Source organism: Sceloporus undulatus, chromosome 8 (genome assembly GCF_019175285.1).
Source record: "Sceloporus undulatus isolate JIND9_A2432 ecotype Alabama chromosome 8, SceUnd_v1.1, whole genome shotgun sequence".
NCBI classification, from domain to species: Eukaryota; Metazoa; Chordata; class Lepidosauria; order Squamata; family Phrynosomatidae; genus Sceloporus; species Sceloporus undulatus.
This window is the reverse complement of record NC_056529.1, coordinates 24747072-24762881: the sequence shown is the minus strand read 5'-3', so window position 1 is coordinate 24762881 and position 15810 is coordinate 24747072. Positions and strand designations below refer to the sequence as shown.

The following is a 15810-nucleotide window of genomic DNA, read 5'->3' as shown; positions in this document are numbered from 1 at the left end:
CTTTCAGGGTACCTTTAATGTCCTCTCACTTTCAGGGCCCCTTCAGTGCCATCAACAATGCCATCTCACTTTGAGGACACTTTCAGTGTCACCTCACTTTTCAGGCACCTTCACTACCATCTTCAGTGCCATCTCACTTTCAGGGTACCTTTAATGTCCTCTCACTTTCAGGGCCCCTTCAGTACCACCTCACTTTAATCTATTATATTAGTGCTGTGCAATCTTAGTGGTTCTCTTTATTTTGCTAGAAAGAGTGTATTGTGGTGGTGAATGTGGAGCTTTGAATGCCAGAGTAGTTAGACCAACTTGGCTTTTCCTCTGCCACTGATGGTGCGAAGAGACCCTTGGGCATGTCTCTCCATCTCTTTTTCTTGCAAACTGCCACAGGGGTTCAGTGGCTGGGGACTGAACAAGAGAGAGAAACATGACTTTCCAGAGGTATCCTGGGTGAAAAATGTATGGGTTAAAGTCACTAGTCCTCCATGGCATAAGAGAGATAACCCAGCTGGGAATAACACGGAAGTGTGGTAGCATCCCTAGTGTTGCACGCCTGGTTTCCCCCACATTTTAAAGGTATTTTAATGAATGCCATGCTGCCATGCACACCCCTTTGGGAGGAGTTGTTGTTTTTGCAGTACACCTTTCGTGCCGAGTGACAAACTTGGGCACCAAAATGTTTGACTGCAGCATTTAGGGGGAGAAATTGGACGCCTTTTCTCGCACAGGCGCACGCTTTGCAAGCTGGCCTGAGAGCAAAAGGAAGATGGATGTGCACAGAATGTGGGGCAAATGGACCTCTCTTAGAAATAAAGATATTTGTTGTTCCCCGAACTCGCCACCCTCTGAGCCAGGCTCCTGCTGTGTCTGTCGGACTGACCTTGCCTGGATGGAGATTCGCATCGATCGCTTTGCTGATGTCTGCAAAAGCTGGTGCCAAATCAAACTTGTTTACCCTTTAAGGCAAAGGGGTGGGCAACCGGGGCTAGCATGGAGGCCACATTTCTAGCCCCAGGACACTCTGAGGTGGCCAGCTGTGCAGGCTTCCTATAGATATATATCCAAAAAAACAGCAGCAAGATCAGCTCAGAATCAACATCCCCTCCTTTTTTTTGGAGGGAGTGCATTTTTGAAAATGTTAAACCTCTGCGGGGAAATCCTGAAATCCTCATTTAAAAGAGGGGTTGCTGTTCCGGTCACTTCTTGGGGTGCATCTACACTGTAGAACTAATGCACTTTGATGTCACTTTTAAGTGCTGTCGTTCCCTCCTATGGAAAACCCTGGGACTTAGTCATTTTGCACGATCTTCAGCCCTTCTTGCCAGAAACTGGTGGTCTCTTGCAAAGCTACCAATCTCAGATGCATGGAGGTGTCTTGGAGTCTCTAGCAGAGAATGATAAGTACCTTGCCATGCTACAGATCCCAGAATTTCCAGAATTCAAGAGTGGTTAAAAGTGGCACCAAAGTGGTACAATGGTGCGATGTGGATGCACCATAAGATATTAGCCTCCCTTGAGTTTTTTGCCCAGCTGTTGCTGTTGTGTGCCTTCAAGTTCTTTCTGACTTATGGCCATCCTAAGGCAAACCTATCACAAATCTATCTTGGCAAATGTTGTCAGAGGATGGTTGCCATTGCCATCCTCTGAGGCCAAGAGAGCGTGAGATGCCCAAGGTCTAAAAAGGGATCTTGTGTGTGGGACCTTTGAGACGGGTCTCCAAAGGTTTCTGGAAATGGTGAGGCAAGGATGTGTGTGTGTGTGTTGTGTTGTTTTTCCAAGCTCTTTGAAGCTGCCCCGGCGCTTTGCAAGGTCCTCGCCTCTCTTTGAACTCTTTATCTCCCAGCAGCTGGGTGACCTTATTGTGAAATCTCAGGGAGACGTAGTATCGATCGTGGGAGGAAGGAGGCATAGGTCCATGGGGTCCATCCGGGAAGGTTTTGCACGCCAGGTTCTCTTCTGCTGCAAGGGCTGAACCTAACAACAGCAACAACAGCAACATCAAAAGAGCTCAGGATGCCTTGCAAGCAAAATGAATGCAAACAGGTTGAAGCAGTTTGGAAGTCAAGTATTTAAATAAACTAAATACATAACAAACCAGCATGGCATAGTGGTTTGTGCACTGGACTAGGTGGACATTGAGAGACCAGGGTTCGATTCCCAGCTTGGCCATAAAAACCCACTGGGTGAGATTGGGCAAGTCACACTCTCTTAGCCTCAGAGGAGGGCAATGGCAAACCTTGGACAGATCTTGCCAGAAAATCCCATGATAGATTTGCTGTAAATTTGAACACAGATAAAATTATCTTCAGGCTGTGTGTATGAAGTGTATATGAAACCAAAATCTATTGCATGGTTGACTTGGGACCCATTTCCAAGATAATTTAGTGATGAAGATGCAAACATTCCAAAATTGGAAGAGAATCCCAAAACCCAAACACTTCTGTTCCCAAAGCATTTTGGAGAAGGGAGGCTCAACCTTTGTATCTTGATTCTTGACTCTCAGTATAGCCTCTTACCTAAGTTTGCCATATTTCTCTCCCACAAAACCAAAGTCTATGGGGCTAGATGGGGTGGCTTATTGTCATGTAACATTGATTTATTGCGTAGTTCCATTCTTATGGTTTATTTGCACATTGCCACCGATGTTCAGTCTGGAATTTGTTGCTTCAGCCGGAACATTTGTCAGACCCTTCAATCCAGGATTTTCTTGGTTTCCCGGGAGAAACGGCAAGCCTGCTTTTACCTCGTGGGGCAAGCGATCCCATCATCCTGGAAAGTTTGTGCCAAAGGGTAGCTTGGCTGTGTTAAGAGGACATATATATATATGGGTTTTTTCGCACCTTGGTGGCACAGCTGCAAAATCTGGAGCTTAGCAGGGGATCCAAAAAGTGGGTTTCACCTTGGAGACTTTTTTTTGCAGGATGCAAAGTCGCACCAAGCTGGAAACTTTCTTCTCCCTTCGCCTTTTGCTCAGCTGGGCTCCCCTTAAGAATAATATTCTTTCCCTCCTTCCTTGGCCCCAGTCCCTTGGCACTTTCCGAATTTCCGCAGCGTTTCGGCCATCTGCCAGCTTGGGGTGCATTATTGCAACCCTCTTGCTCTGGCATCTGCCGACTCTCCTTTGCAGATATATGTTTTCAAAATGAAAATATGCAGCAAGCGGAGCTGCCTCTCTCTCGCTCTTGCTCTGCGGGTTAAAAGTCGCCTCTGCAGCAGCCTCTCTCCATCCCTGTATTTTATTCCTCGAGTGCAGAGAAGTCAGAGCCAGGATGGGGTCGTGGTTTGAATGCTGGACCTCTGGAGACCAGGGTTTGAATCTATATCGTGCCATGGGAATCCACTGGGCAACCTTGCATAAGTCTCACACTCAGGAAGGCAGTGGTGAACCTCTTCTGCATAAATCTCCCTAAGAAAATCCTATTTTTAATAAGAGCCAGTATGATGTACTGGTCTGAGCGTTGGACTAGGACTCCGGGCAGTGATGGCAAACCTATGGCACGCGTGCCAGAGGTGGCATTCAGAGCCCTCTCTGTGGGCACATGTGCTGTCATCCCAGCACAGTGTTTGCCAGAGTTTGTTACTAGAAAGCCAAAGGGACATGGCGCTTTGCAATAAATAAGTGGGTTTTGGGTTGCGGTTTGGGCACCTTGCCTCAAAAAGGTTCACCATCACTGACTCCGGGGAGCCAGGTTTTGAGGCCTTACTCAACCATGGAAACCCAATGTGGGCAACCCTACCTTAGTGGAAGGCAGAGGCAACCCTCCTTTGCAGAAATGTGGCCAAGAAAAACATTTTTTAAAGAGCTGGCATGGTATACTGGTCTTGAGCGTATAGGAGAGACCGGGGTTCAAGCCACCCATAGGGACCATTTTGGATTTGGGAAAGTTTCATGTGCCAGAATCCTGGATAAGGGAGACTCAACCTCTTGATGTTGTTGTTGTTGTGTGCCTCCAAGTTGACTTAAGGTGACCCTAACAGGGTTTCCTTGGCTGGTTTCTTCATTTGGGGTTTGCCATTGCCATCCCTTGAGGCTGAGAGAGTGTGACATGCCCAAGGGTCACCCAGCACATTTTTATGCTTGAGCGGAGAATCGAATCCTGATCTCTGGAGTCGCAGTCCAACACTTAAACCGCTACGCCACACATGTCTGCGGTTTTTTAAAAGATGGTTTCTTTTCATTAAACTTTTGATTTGCAAAAGAAAAAGTAGATGCTTAAGGAAGCCACTTGCTTCCAAAGAGAGCGCAGGAGGCGAAACCACAGAAAGCACAAAACCCAGGGGCCCTTAATAGACCAGCTCCTGCTAATGCCATTGTTTGAGCTCAAAGAAGCGGGTTCTAATTCCTACCCCAGATGGGCTTTCAAAGGCCTCGTCTAGGCAAGATGAGGCGACTGCTGTGGCTCCATCATTGCGGGATTTGTAGTTTCATGGAGAGTACTTAGACTTCTCATCCAGAACGCTCTAGTGCCTCTTAGATTACAAACCGCAGGACGTTGTAGGATGCATTAATGGTTATTAAAGTGCTATCCAGGTGCTGTCATGGTGCAATATGAAAGAGACCTGTATTTGGAGTCAGGTTTGAGGGACGAGAGGTGGGCTCTCCAAAGAAGCATCCCCCGAAATCTGGAACAGATTGAACCACCCCGATCTTTCTCTGCTCTGCATGCAATTGGCACAGTTTCCAGCGTCTCTTTGGTCGCTTGCAAAGCAGATAGTGAGCCCCAGTTGTTCTTCAAAAACTAGGTCACAGCCGAGTAGGAAAACAAAAGCGGTGGTTTTTGGGGTTGGAACTAAAAGTGCAGCTGCAATTGGAACTGCAGGGGGAAGGAGACAGCGAGGGTGTGCAGTGTGGTTGTGTGTATGTCTATAGTGTGTCTGTATAGTGAGAGTGTTCAAGTTGCCTGCAGACATATGAGCCACGCTCACAATCCAAATGCAAGCCAAAAATGAGGGGGATGATGATGATGACGATGATGATGATGTCGACAACGACGACACAATTATTATTATATTTAGATATTTATATCCCACTTTCCCTCCCAAATTGGGACTCAAAGCAGTTTGCGGTCTAAAAGCACACTACAATTAACAACCTACGAAAGCGTCCATTAAAACGGGTTTAAACTATTTCAGTAATACAACAAGGTTTGTTTGTTTAAAAGCAGAATGCAAATTAAAAACGGGGAAAGCACTTTAAAAAGCATACGCTTTTAAAACAGTGCAAGGCCTCCAGGATGTTCTTGAAAAGCTGTCTGTTTGAAAAACAAAAAGCCTTTTGCCTCCAGCAAATCCAGATCCTTCCAAAAAATTGCAGCTGGGGCCCATATGCTGCTAAATGGAGCAAATCTCCCCAATTATTATTATTTTCCCCTTTGTTTTATTTGCACAACTTTGATTTTGCCGGTTTGAGCGCTGGGCTGTGACTCTCAGAGAACAGGGTTCAAATCCTGGTTCGGACATATAGACCCCCTGGATAACCTTGGGCAAGTCACACTCTCCCAGCCTCGGAGGATGGCAGTGGCAAACCCCTTTCGGATGAAACTTGCCAAGAAACCTCTATGGTAGGCTTGGTTTAGGGCCGCTGCAAGTTGGGAAATGACATGAAAGCATGCAACAGCGGCAGCAACGTCAACTAATTCTGCAGCCCAGACTTGATTTGAAAGGTGGTTGTAGGTTTGTTGAGTAGCCATGGTGTAACTATGCACCATGGCTAGGGAACCTTTTGACCGTAGGAGCCTGCAAACAACGGAGCAGTTGCTTAGTGACCCATCCTGTATGCGATTCGGACAAACGTTGCTTTGTTTGCAATGTTGAAAAGGAAACCCAATCTGAAATGGTGGACAGTGTTCGTCATTTTAAAGGCTTTGCAGTCTTGGATAGAAGCACTTAGAAAGACCTAAATGAAAACATGTTGGGTGTTACTATTAAAATGCTATTAAACCATCCATCGATGAACTTCAATGTGTAGGAGCAGCATACCTTTGAATATTAGTTGCCAGAGGAGAGTACTGTTTATAGGTTTCCCATCGGAGCATTTGGTTGTACCTGTTGGAAATTGGGACACAAAATCCAAAACTGCAACTCCCAGAATTGAATAGCATTGAACCATGGCAGTTAAAATGGCATCAACCTGCATTAACTCTGCAGTGTGGATGCAGCCTTTGTAGAAAGTTGCTTTGCTGTCTCTTTGTTTAAAGAGTTCACCGGAGAGGAAAATTTGGGCAGAAATTGTGGCTGTGTTTGCATTTTCTTGTCTTTTTCCTTGACTCCAAACCTCCTTCAGATATGGAGCTCCTGGGGTGGAATTGACAGGTCTGCACAAAGAGACTGCGACCGTCACACAGATGCACTTCTTACCTGGACAGGTAAAAGGATTCTCACCTTTCGCTTGGTACTTTGGATTGCAGTCTCATATCGACGTTGCACACTGGTCGCTTAGTGTACCTGTGAACATGGTTGGATGAAGAGAAGACCCTTTGCAGAGGATCTCAAAACTTTGTTGGACTAAGATGGAGAATGCTGGGGTTGAGATAACCTGGACCTGAAACACAGCCAGCCCTCCTTATCCATGGTTTTTTTTAATGCAAGCATCCATGGCTTGAAAATATTCCAAAAAAGTATAAATTCCAAATAGCAAACCTTGATTTTGCCATTTTATATAAGGGACACTATTTTGCTCTGCTGTTATATTTCATGGGACTTGAGCATCCATGGATTTTGTTATCCACAGAGGGCATAACAAGGTCCCACTGTACTGTAAGTAAATGGTGCCAGGTGACTTACCTTTTGGGAAAGAACCATTTCCTAACTCTGCCCAATTGCTTCCCTCCTCCGCAGGGTCGGCTGCTTTCCCTTTTGGATGACAACACCCTCCATCTATGGGAGATCTACCAGAAAGATGGCTACTCTCACTTGGAGGAGACCCGGAGCTTCGTCCTCCCCGGACGTCCAGGGTTCGACAACTCTTAAGTACTCATTCCTTGCCTTGCCTTGCCCTCCTTTCATGCTTACCTGGTGAACTTGCAGCATCCAAAGGCTCCCTTGTGTGTGGAACAGCAGAACGCTCCATAGTTTAGTCAGAACTCCAAAAGAACAGTCCTAGGGGCTGAACGGTTTTCATCTTAGAGTTTGTTTCCCAAACTTTGATCCGCCAGGTGTGATATGGCGTCCATGCTCCTTGCTTTGAGCAGAACACCAGTGAGAGGCAATAGCCTTCCCAGTATCCCCAGTAAACATAAAGCATGCTTGGTCACAGGATCCAATGCTTTCACAGGGCTTTCTTTGGCTCTCCTAATATTTTCCAGAATGCTTTGGAGCCCTGTCCGGTGACTGGTTCATGTCAAATCCTAATTTCCGGATCTATCTCCTTGCCCCGGTAGCTCTCCTCCCAGCATCACGCGCGTGACGGTGATCTCCCTGCAGTCGGCGTGTGACGCGGCCTACCTCGGCACGGAAGGGGGCGGCGTTTACGTCCTGGAGCTTCCCAGCTTGACGTTGTTGGAGGACAGGACCCTGTACCAAGATGAAGTCATGCAGCGGTGAGTTTCCCTGCTGGTCTCTTTCAAGGCTAGGTTCTCCATCTCAATGAATTAAATGGGCAAATTTAATTTAGGGAGGCATTTGGGTCCTGATCCTAAGATTCATACCCCAAAATTCCACAGCATTGAGCCATGGCAGTTAAACCAGTATCAAACTTCATTACTTCTCCAGAGTAGATGCAGCATTTGCTGCAAAATCTGGTATATCTTGGAGGGTATGGGGTCCATGAGGAGGAGTAGGACCCATTGGCATCTAATCCCACTTGTGATAACGGGAGCGAAGATCAAGTCCAGGAGACAGGATCATCCTTTTTTCATCGTCTTCCCAGGGTTCCTGAGGACTATCGTTGCGGGAAGGCTTTAGGTCCGGTGGAATCCCTCCAGGAACACCCCCAGGATCCCGCCAAGATCTTGATCGGTTACAGCCGAGGTTTGATGGTCCTGTGGGACAAAAGCACCCGAGACGTCAGCCATCTTTACCTGGGCAACCAGGTAATTCGGTGTCTGGGGTGAAGGATGGAAGAAGACCTGCTTTACAAGCCACGTGTGATATTTTTTGTTTGTTTCGCTTTAGCAACTTGCATCCATTTTTCTCCTTTTATGTCCCCCCCCCCAAGGTAACGATGCAGTTTGTGGAAGTGATTTCTGGTCACTTTCGGTCGCTGAAAGAAAGACCTTTCCAGGGGTTAGAATGGCCCTCCCTAAAACAGAAAAAATGCTCCCTAGAATCTATTTGGGGGCAGAAATTTTATTTTTGGGGGGTATAGCTAAGAGCCAGTGTGGCGTAGTGCATAGAGCATTGGACTCTGGGAAACGGGACTTGAATCCTGATGGGTGTGCTAGGACAAGTCACACTCTCTCATTGCATTGTATTGCATAGTTTTATATGTGCATTACTTCTTTGTTCCACTCTGTGTGTGTGTATATGTGGATACACATATGTAGTTTAGACTGTACACCTTTGGTAGGGCTGGCTGTGTTTTGGTTGTTGCTTTATTTGTAAAGTGCCATGCGATAGCACTATGTAAATTGATGATGATGATGATGATGATGATTGCTGCAGCAACTGGAAAGCCTGGCTTGGGAACGGAGCGGCCGGACGATTGTCAGCTCTCACAGCGATGGAGGCTATGCGGTCTGGTCGGCGGCGAATGGCTCCACGAAGACTCAGCAACCGGCCACATCTACCATCCCTTATGGTGAGCCAAATGGACATCCCCAGGAGGACCTGGACCTTTGACTGGTCTCTGCTCCATAATGACGGCAACAAATGGATTTAGCTTGTCCTGATGCAAAGAAAGTCCTGGTGGACCATGTCCAAAGTTGGCCAGTGGAACTCTCTGCCATTGCTTTGGATTATTTACTTACAAAGTCCTGGAAAGTGAACCCTTAGCTCTCCAAAAAGTTCTTCATCTCTTTTCTTCTTCTAGGTCCTTTCCCGTGCAAAGCGATCAACAAGATTGTGTGGCAAACATGTGAATCGGGGTATGTGATGCTTCTTTTGGTTGTTACTGGTTTTCTCCTTGACCATGTATTTAACTTACGCATTAAGGGTGAGAAATTTAACCTTAAAGACATGGCATTTTACCACTCGTAAGAAGATAATTTGCTTCTTGTAACTTACTCTGTGAGCCATGTGTAGCGTTTTGAGCATTGGAGACCAGGGTTTGAATCCCGGCTCAGCCATGGAAACCTTGAAGCCTCATAGTTACTGGAGGAAAAGCAGGACAAGAATTTTATTAGTAATATAATATGTTATGTTCATCAGAGGTTTGGAACTCATTTGGTTCCTTTGGGTGGTCATCCTCTCTGTCTGACCCAACTTGAGTTATTGTGAGGAAAAGACCCACGTTTGCTGGTTTGACCTCACTGCAGTTTTAAAATGCATCTAAAAAACAGATAGTTTGCTGACTCTGATCCCTTGCCTGGTAGAAACCTAGGATCCATTGCAAATATTATCTGACCGCTTTCTGTTCCTCTTCCCTTTCCACAGGGGTCACTATATCATCTTCAGCGGAGGGATGCCCCGCGCCAGTTACGGGGACAGGCACTGCGTCACCATCCTCCAAGGGCAGACCTTGGTGACCCTGGACTTCACGTCGCGGGTGATCGACTTCTTTACGGTGTACAACACCGAGGTAGAGGCGGGTAGGCATTTTTCTGCTTAAAAACCGAACACCGGAAACGCCATACGGTTTCCCCTCCTCAACCTGCCCTTTTGGTCCTAGAGGGCATTTGGGGAGCAAAACATGTTTTGAATTTTTATTGTGGAGAGGATAAGGTGGAAAGCACGCAGTCCTCCAAGATCCCTTGGGGTGCCTAATGTGCCCCCCGACCTCTCCATTTTGAGGGTCAGCATTATCCCCCAGTGTAGTTTCCACACCTGGCTCTTGATCTAATTGATGTGTCCTTTTGGTTCTGTCTTGTCCAGAATTCGACAACCCAATAGCCTTGGTGGTTCTGGTGGAGGAAGAGCTAGTGGCTATCGACTTGCAGACCCCTGGCTGGCCCACGATCCCTGCCCCGTACCTGGCCCCTCTCCACTCCTCCGCCATCACTTGTTCGTACCACATCTCCAACGTCCCCCTCAAGTTGTGGGAGAGGATCATCAGCTCAGGGGAGCTCCAGAGCCCTCGGCTCTCTTCGGCGGTGAGTCAGTGCTGGAGTGTTGATGGAGCTTCCATGTTGGCTTCTGTTGACCAGGGAGCATCTTGTTGGCGCAGTGGTACTCCTAGGTGTTGGAAGCCGTGTGCACCGGACACTCCCGAGTTTAATTTCTCTGCCCAAGAAATGTGACTTCCAAAGCTACGATAAACTGGCAGAAGAATGTGGCGTGCATTTAGGAGTGTCAGGCGTAGATTTTTAAACATTTAGATAAAACAAAAAAGGATTCATGGAGATACAAATCCAGTTGCTAAGCCAAAATGAATCAGTCGGATTTATGTAAATGTTGGTTTACTATTCAGTGGTTGATTTAGTGGATATACTCTAGTTGGGACAAGCCATTTATCCAAGATCGCAAACAGATTCTTCTAGAACAACTGTGGTTCTGCCTTCCTTAGTCCAGCAATGGATTTCCTTGTTGCATAGCGGAGGCAGTCCTGCAAACCTATTATCCTTGCTCTGTTTCCTTCATCTGTGCGCCTGTCTTGTGTCTTAACAGAACTGGCCCATCAATGGAGGGAAGAACCTTGCGCAAGAACCCACACAGAGGGGCCTTCTCCTGACGGGGTGAGTCTCTAGGTCAGATCCTTCTTACTTTACTGGTCCATATCCATCCTAGTTTCAGTTGTGGAGCCCTGAACTGGTGGAGTTGAGTTAGATGACTTTAAGAGTTTCTTCCAAATTTATGATCCTATCTCGTTGTGATGTCTTTTGGAAGCTGGGGAGCAGTCCTAGTGCAAAACCTGCTTGCATGGCATTGCTGTTCCTTTCCTTTCCTTTCCTTCTTCTTGTTGCGGTCTTCATTTACTTTTGGCAGCGCTGGAGTTGGTCTTAGCCAAGTACATTACGGGTTTCACGTTGGTCCCCACGGAGGATTCAGCCACGGCTGACAGATGTTCTGGCCCGAGGGTTGAGGCTGGGCAGCTGGAATGGCCGCCCCGATTCTGTCCTCCGGCCAACGCTTGCTGGGAAGGAAGTCCCTAATTTCTGTCTTGCAACCTTTCCAAAATCCCTGGTGCTCTTCCATAAACATGTGTTGTAATGGTTTGGATCCCTCTTTGCTTCAGTTATGGAGATTGTTCGTAAACTTCAACCTGACCCTGAGCAAGTCATATTCGCTCAGCCTCAGAGGAACGCAATGGCAAACCTCCCCTGAATAAATCCTGCCAAGAAAATGCTGTGTTTTTTAAAAAAGACTTCCTTTAGTGTAATGTTTTATGTGTTTAAGGCTGCATCTGCCACAGCAGAGTTAATGCAATTTGGCACCGCTTTCATCGCCATGGCTCAATGCTGTGGGATATTGGGATGTGTAGTTTGGTTGAGATATTTAGCCTTCTCTATTAGAGATGCTTAAAAACACAAAATAAAAACACTACCCCCACTCCTTAAAAGCTGTTCTAATGAGTATTTATTGTCTTAAATTGACTTTATTGTACACTGCACTGAGATCAAGGGTGGGATGTAAGTCTTTTAATAAATCTTTGGCTTTTGGGATGGACTCTGGCACCAAACAATTGTGCAAAAACTCACAATCAGGGGGCACTCAGCCCCATGTCGACAACTATTCCTTTACTCTCTCCCCCTTCACAAAATGGCTTTTCCCCCACAGCCACGAAGATGGCACGGTCCGGTTCTGGGATGCCTCCGGCGTGTCCCTGAAACCATTGTACAAGCTGGGAACGGCCAACATTTTCCAGACGGACTGCGACCACACCGACAGCCTGAACCAGTCCTGCGAGGAGGAATGGCCGCCCTTTCGGAAGGTAAGGACGTCTTCCTGTGTCTCCAGTTTCTTTGCCCTGGGAATTTTGTAGTCCCACAGTATCTAGAGAAATGCATGAGGTCCACCCCAATTGAAATGCTGTTTGGATTCAACAGTTAAAGTCACTGGGGAAGTGCTTGCAGTCACTTCCAGTAGGCTTCTGTCTGTGTTTGTGTGTCTGTTTAAAATCGGGACACAGTAGTCTTCCACTCCCATCCCTCTGTTTTTAACCATTCCTCGCCAACATTCCCCACTCCCAGTTTTATTCCATGTGGATTGTCCACACCTGGTTTTTGCATCCTTTGGTTTGTCTCCCTATATCTCCCTTTTCTCCAGGTCGGCTGCTTTGACCCTTACAGCGACGACCCCCGGCTGGGCATCCAGAAGATCGCACTGTGCAAATACACAGCCAAGATGGTGGTGGCTGGAACGGCAGGGCAGGTAAGGGTAGCAGTCCAGCCTTTCCCATCATCATCATCATCTGCTTCTCCACCTCTTCCCCAGTTTGCACTCAAGGCATCTTACAACATGGAAAACAGACATACAGTACAATCCTTTCTATGCTCTGGGTATACGTTCCCAGACTTATCACAGACAGATTGCTTTTCCACCTCTGGCAGGTGCTGGTGACGGAGCTGAGTGACGAGAAGTCAGAGCACGTGGTCAACGTGGCCGTGGTGGACCTCCTCCAGGACCGAGAAGGCTTCACCTGGAAGGGCCATGACCGCCTCCCCCCGAAAAATGGCTCCCTGGCCTTTGCCCCGGGTTTCCAGCCCAGCGTCTTGGTGCAGTGCATGCCCCCGGCAGCCGTCACGGCCGTCACTCTGCATTCAGAGTGGAACCTGGTGGCCTTTGGGACCAGCCACGGCTTCGGACTCTACGACTACTACAGGAGGAACCCTGTGCTGGCCAGGTGTGTGTCTTTCACTCTGTGTTTGTTTTTGCCTAGGGTTGTAGGTCTCCAAGAATACCCCTAAAAGCTTCTGGATGTGGAGTGGTCCTCATTGGGTGCAACCTAAAAGGGATGGTGTGATTTCAGGGAATATGATTTTGCCTAGTGTTGTATGTCTCCACGAATCTTCTCAATAGCTTCTGGATACGGAGTGGTCCTCTTTGGATGCAGCCTTAAAGGAATGGTATGTGTTCGATGATAATGATGATGATGGTGATCTTCCAGGTGCACGCTGCATCCGAATGACTCCCTAGCCATGGAGGGACCCCTCTCCCGCGTCAAGTCCCTGAAGAAGTCGTTGCGCCAGTCCTTCCGCCGGATCCGCAAGAGCCGTGTGTCCGGAAAGAAAAGGGTCAACACCACCAGCCCTTCCAGCAAAGTGAGTGGAAGTGGGACTCCACTTTTTTGAAGAAATGGGTCTGTCACAAATAGGGAAGCTCTGGTGGGACAGATGGAAAGGGGTGCCAGTAGCAGCTGGCAGCTTCTCTATCAGTGGGAAATGGAGTCTCCTTCCAGAACTGTGGATACATCTAAAATTGAACCTCAAAACCTGGGTCAACTTATCCACAAGTCTATTTAAATACTATACTTTAACTCTTATCAAAATAGGAACCATCCTCTTCTACTGTCTCTGTTGTGGCACCACTTCTAACAGTTTTGAATGTCTGTGTGGGAAAATATTATTATTATTATTATTATTATTATTATTATTATTATTATTTTATCCCACCTTTCTTCCAATATACGGGCTCAAGGCAGCAAACAACAAGAATAAACAATACAATTTAAAAACAGTGTAACAATATTAAAATGTATTAAATGGAAATGGTGGCAACTCTTTGGTACTTCTCTTCAAAGGAGAGCTGAGAGGAATTGGGCTTTGGAGGATTTGAATAAGAAAGTTGTGTATGTGTGTCCGATTTTCTGGGTTAAAATCAGGCAGTGTTATTGCTTTAAAGGCTGCTAGTGTAGTCGCCATTTTCCTTGCTTTGCCTTTACGTCCTTCTTGACACATCCATATGTTTGCAGATGCACAAGTTCTCCAAGAAATATCCCAAGCTGTACCCCATTTCTCTGCTCACCGCTTCTCTTCTTGTTGCTCCGCAGGTGCAGGAAGCGAATGCCCAGTTGGCCGAACAGCCTGGTCCTCACGAGGTCGAGATGACCCCCGTCCAGCGGCGGATTGAACCCCGCTCAGCCGACGACTCTCTGTCCGGAGTCGTGCGGTGCCTCTATTTCGCTGATACCTTCCTCCGAGATGGTAAGATGCACAGAAATAGTCTTGCCTCTGCAATGCCTCTATTTAAAGACCCCCAAAGAACGAGAGTCTGCCTTCCCTTCCCAGGCAATCTGTTCCACTGTTGAGCAGTTCTTCCTCTTCATAATGTTTAGATGGAATCTCTTTATAATTTGCATTCAAAGTCTCTGGAGCATCTTCTGCATGACATCCCTTCCGATATTTTATGTTTTTGCTGTTTCTGGGTAGACTTTAGTTCCAAAACTAGGCTCCCAAGAGACTGAAAAAGCATATCTTTGGGGAGGGTCAGAGGAGTCCAGAGGTAGGGAGGAGTAGGGTTATAATGTTTTATATGAGATTGTATTGATACTGTATTTTATTGTAAGCCGCTTCAATCATTCAGAGGAGCGGGCTATAAATATTATTTGTTTGTTTGTTTGTTTCATGGGGTCAGCAGCCACACAATGTTTGAGGAGCAGAAACTGGGAACTGGGGGGTTATTGGCGACAGATGTCTCAAAAGGAAAGGCTCTGGTCTTTCCAACCTGAACAGTAAGAGAGGCGACGGGTACCCATTTCATACTACTATTTTCCTTTCTCTTCCTGGCATCCTATAGCTGCGCATCATGGACCCACCTTGTGGGCTGGCACCAACTCTGGTTCAGTCTTCGCCTACGCCTTGGAGGTCCCTTCCCAGGAGAAATTTTCGGAGCGTGCCGTGGAAGCCGTCTTGGGCAAGGAGATCCAGCTCATGCACAGGGCCCCGGTCGTGTCGATCGCCGTCCTCGATGGCCGGGGCAACCCTCTGCCGGAGCCGTACGAAGTCTCAAGGGACTTGGCCAAAGCCCCTGACATGCAAGGCAGCCATTCGGTACTCATTGCCTCAGAAGAACAGTTCAAGGTAACCTTGGGCTGGCACAGAAGGAACTGCCACAGGAATGTGACTTAAGTCCACTATATCATGGCGGTTGAAGGAGAAGTGGGAAGGCACACAACGGCGACAACTCTTGTCTCCCTCCAGGTGTTCACGCTGCCCAAAGTTAGTGCCAAAACCAAGTTCAAGCTGACAGCGCACGAGGGCTGCCGCGTCCGGAAAGTGGGGCTGGTGAACTTTGCGAGTGCCGCATGCGAGGACTACGCCGAGAACGGCCTGGCCTGCCTCACCAACTTGGGGGACATCCACATCTTCACGGTGCCGGGGCTGCGGCCGCAGGTGCATTACGACTGCATCCGGAAGGAGGACATCAGCGGCATCGCCTCCTGCGTCTTCACCAAACACGGGCAAGGTGAGCCCAGGCTAGGGGACTGCAGTGGGCCATTTTGAGGGGGGGTGTTTCTGTCTGTGCACCCACAACTGTGTTGGATGTTAGGAAAAGGCTCTCCTGTTTTTTCAGACCCCTCTTTTGTCTCTCCCTTTCCAGGTTTCTACCTGATCTCTCCGTCTGAGTTTGAGCGCTTCTCCTTGAGCACCCGGAACATCACAGAGCCCCTCTGCGTCTTGGACACAAGCCGTGTCCATGACGCCACCTCTCTCGGGTACAGACAACCCTGGCACAGTTGCTATTATTTTAAGAGCATCATCGGGCAACAAATTTTTCAATCTGTGCCATCCTGGCGGGCCGCACTGACACATCTCCGCATACCCAAAGGGATGTGAAGTC

At 47.6% G+C, this 15810-nt stretch overlaps 1 protein-coding gene across 2 annotated transcripts in view; it reads left to right on the top strand.

Moving 5' to 3' along the window:
• LLGL1 (LLGL scribble cell polarity complex component 1) overlaps positions 1–15810 on the top strand; it is a 33988-nt gene that overhangs the window by 11893 nt on the left and 6285 nt on the right. For both annotated transcript variants that reach the window (XM_042437322.1, XM_042437321.1), the window contains exons 3-19: positions 6281–6362; positions 6835–6950; positions 7377–7535; positions 7865–8027; positions 8599–8734; positions 8966–9020; positions 9529–9683; positions 9967–10184; positions 10699–10766; positions 11809–11962; positions 12298–12402; positions 12582–12874; positions 13139–13292; positions 14021–14174; positions 14767–15050; positions 15171–15435; positions 15571–15685. In XM_042437322.1, the coding sequence (XP_042293256.1) occupies positions 6281–6362; positions 6835–6950; positions 7377–7535; positions 7865–8027; positions 8599–8734; positions 8966–9020; positions 9529–9683; positions 9967–10184; positions 10699–10766; positions 11809–11962; positions 12298–12402; positions 12582–12874; positions 13139–13292; positions 14021–14174; positions 14767–15050; positions 15171–15435; positions 15571–15685 (2676 nt within the window). The remainder of the gene's footprint in view (positions 1–6280; positions 6363–6834; positions 6951–7376; positions 7536–7864; positions 8028–8598; positions 8735–8965; positions 9021–9528; positions 9684–9966; positions 10185–10698; positions 10767–11808; positions 11963–12297; positions 12403–12581; positions 12875–13138; positions 13293–14020; positions 14175–14766; positions 15051–15170; positions 15436–15570; positions 15686–15810) is intronic.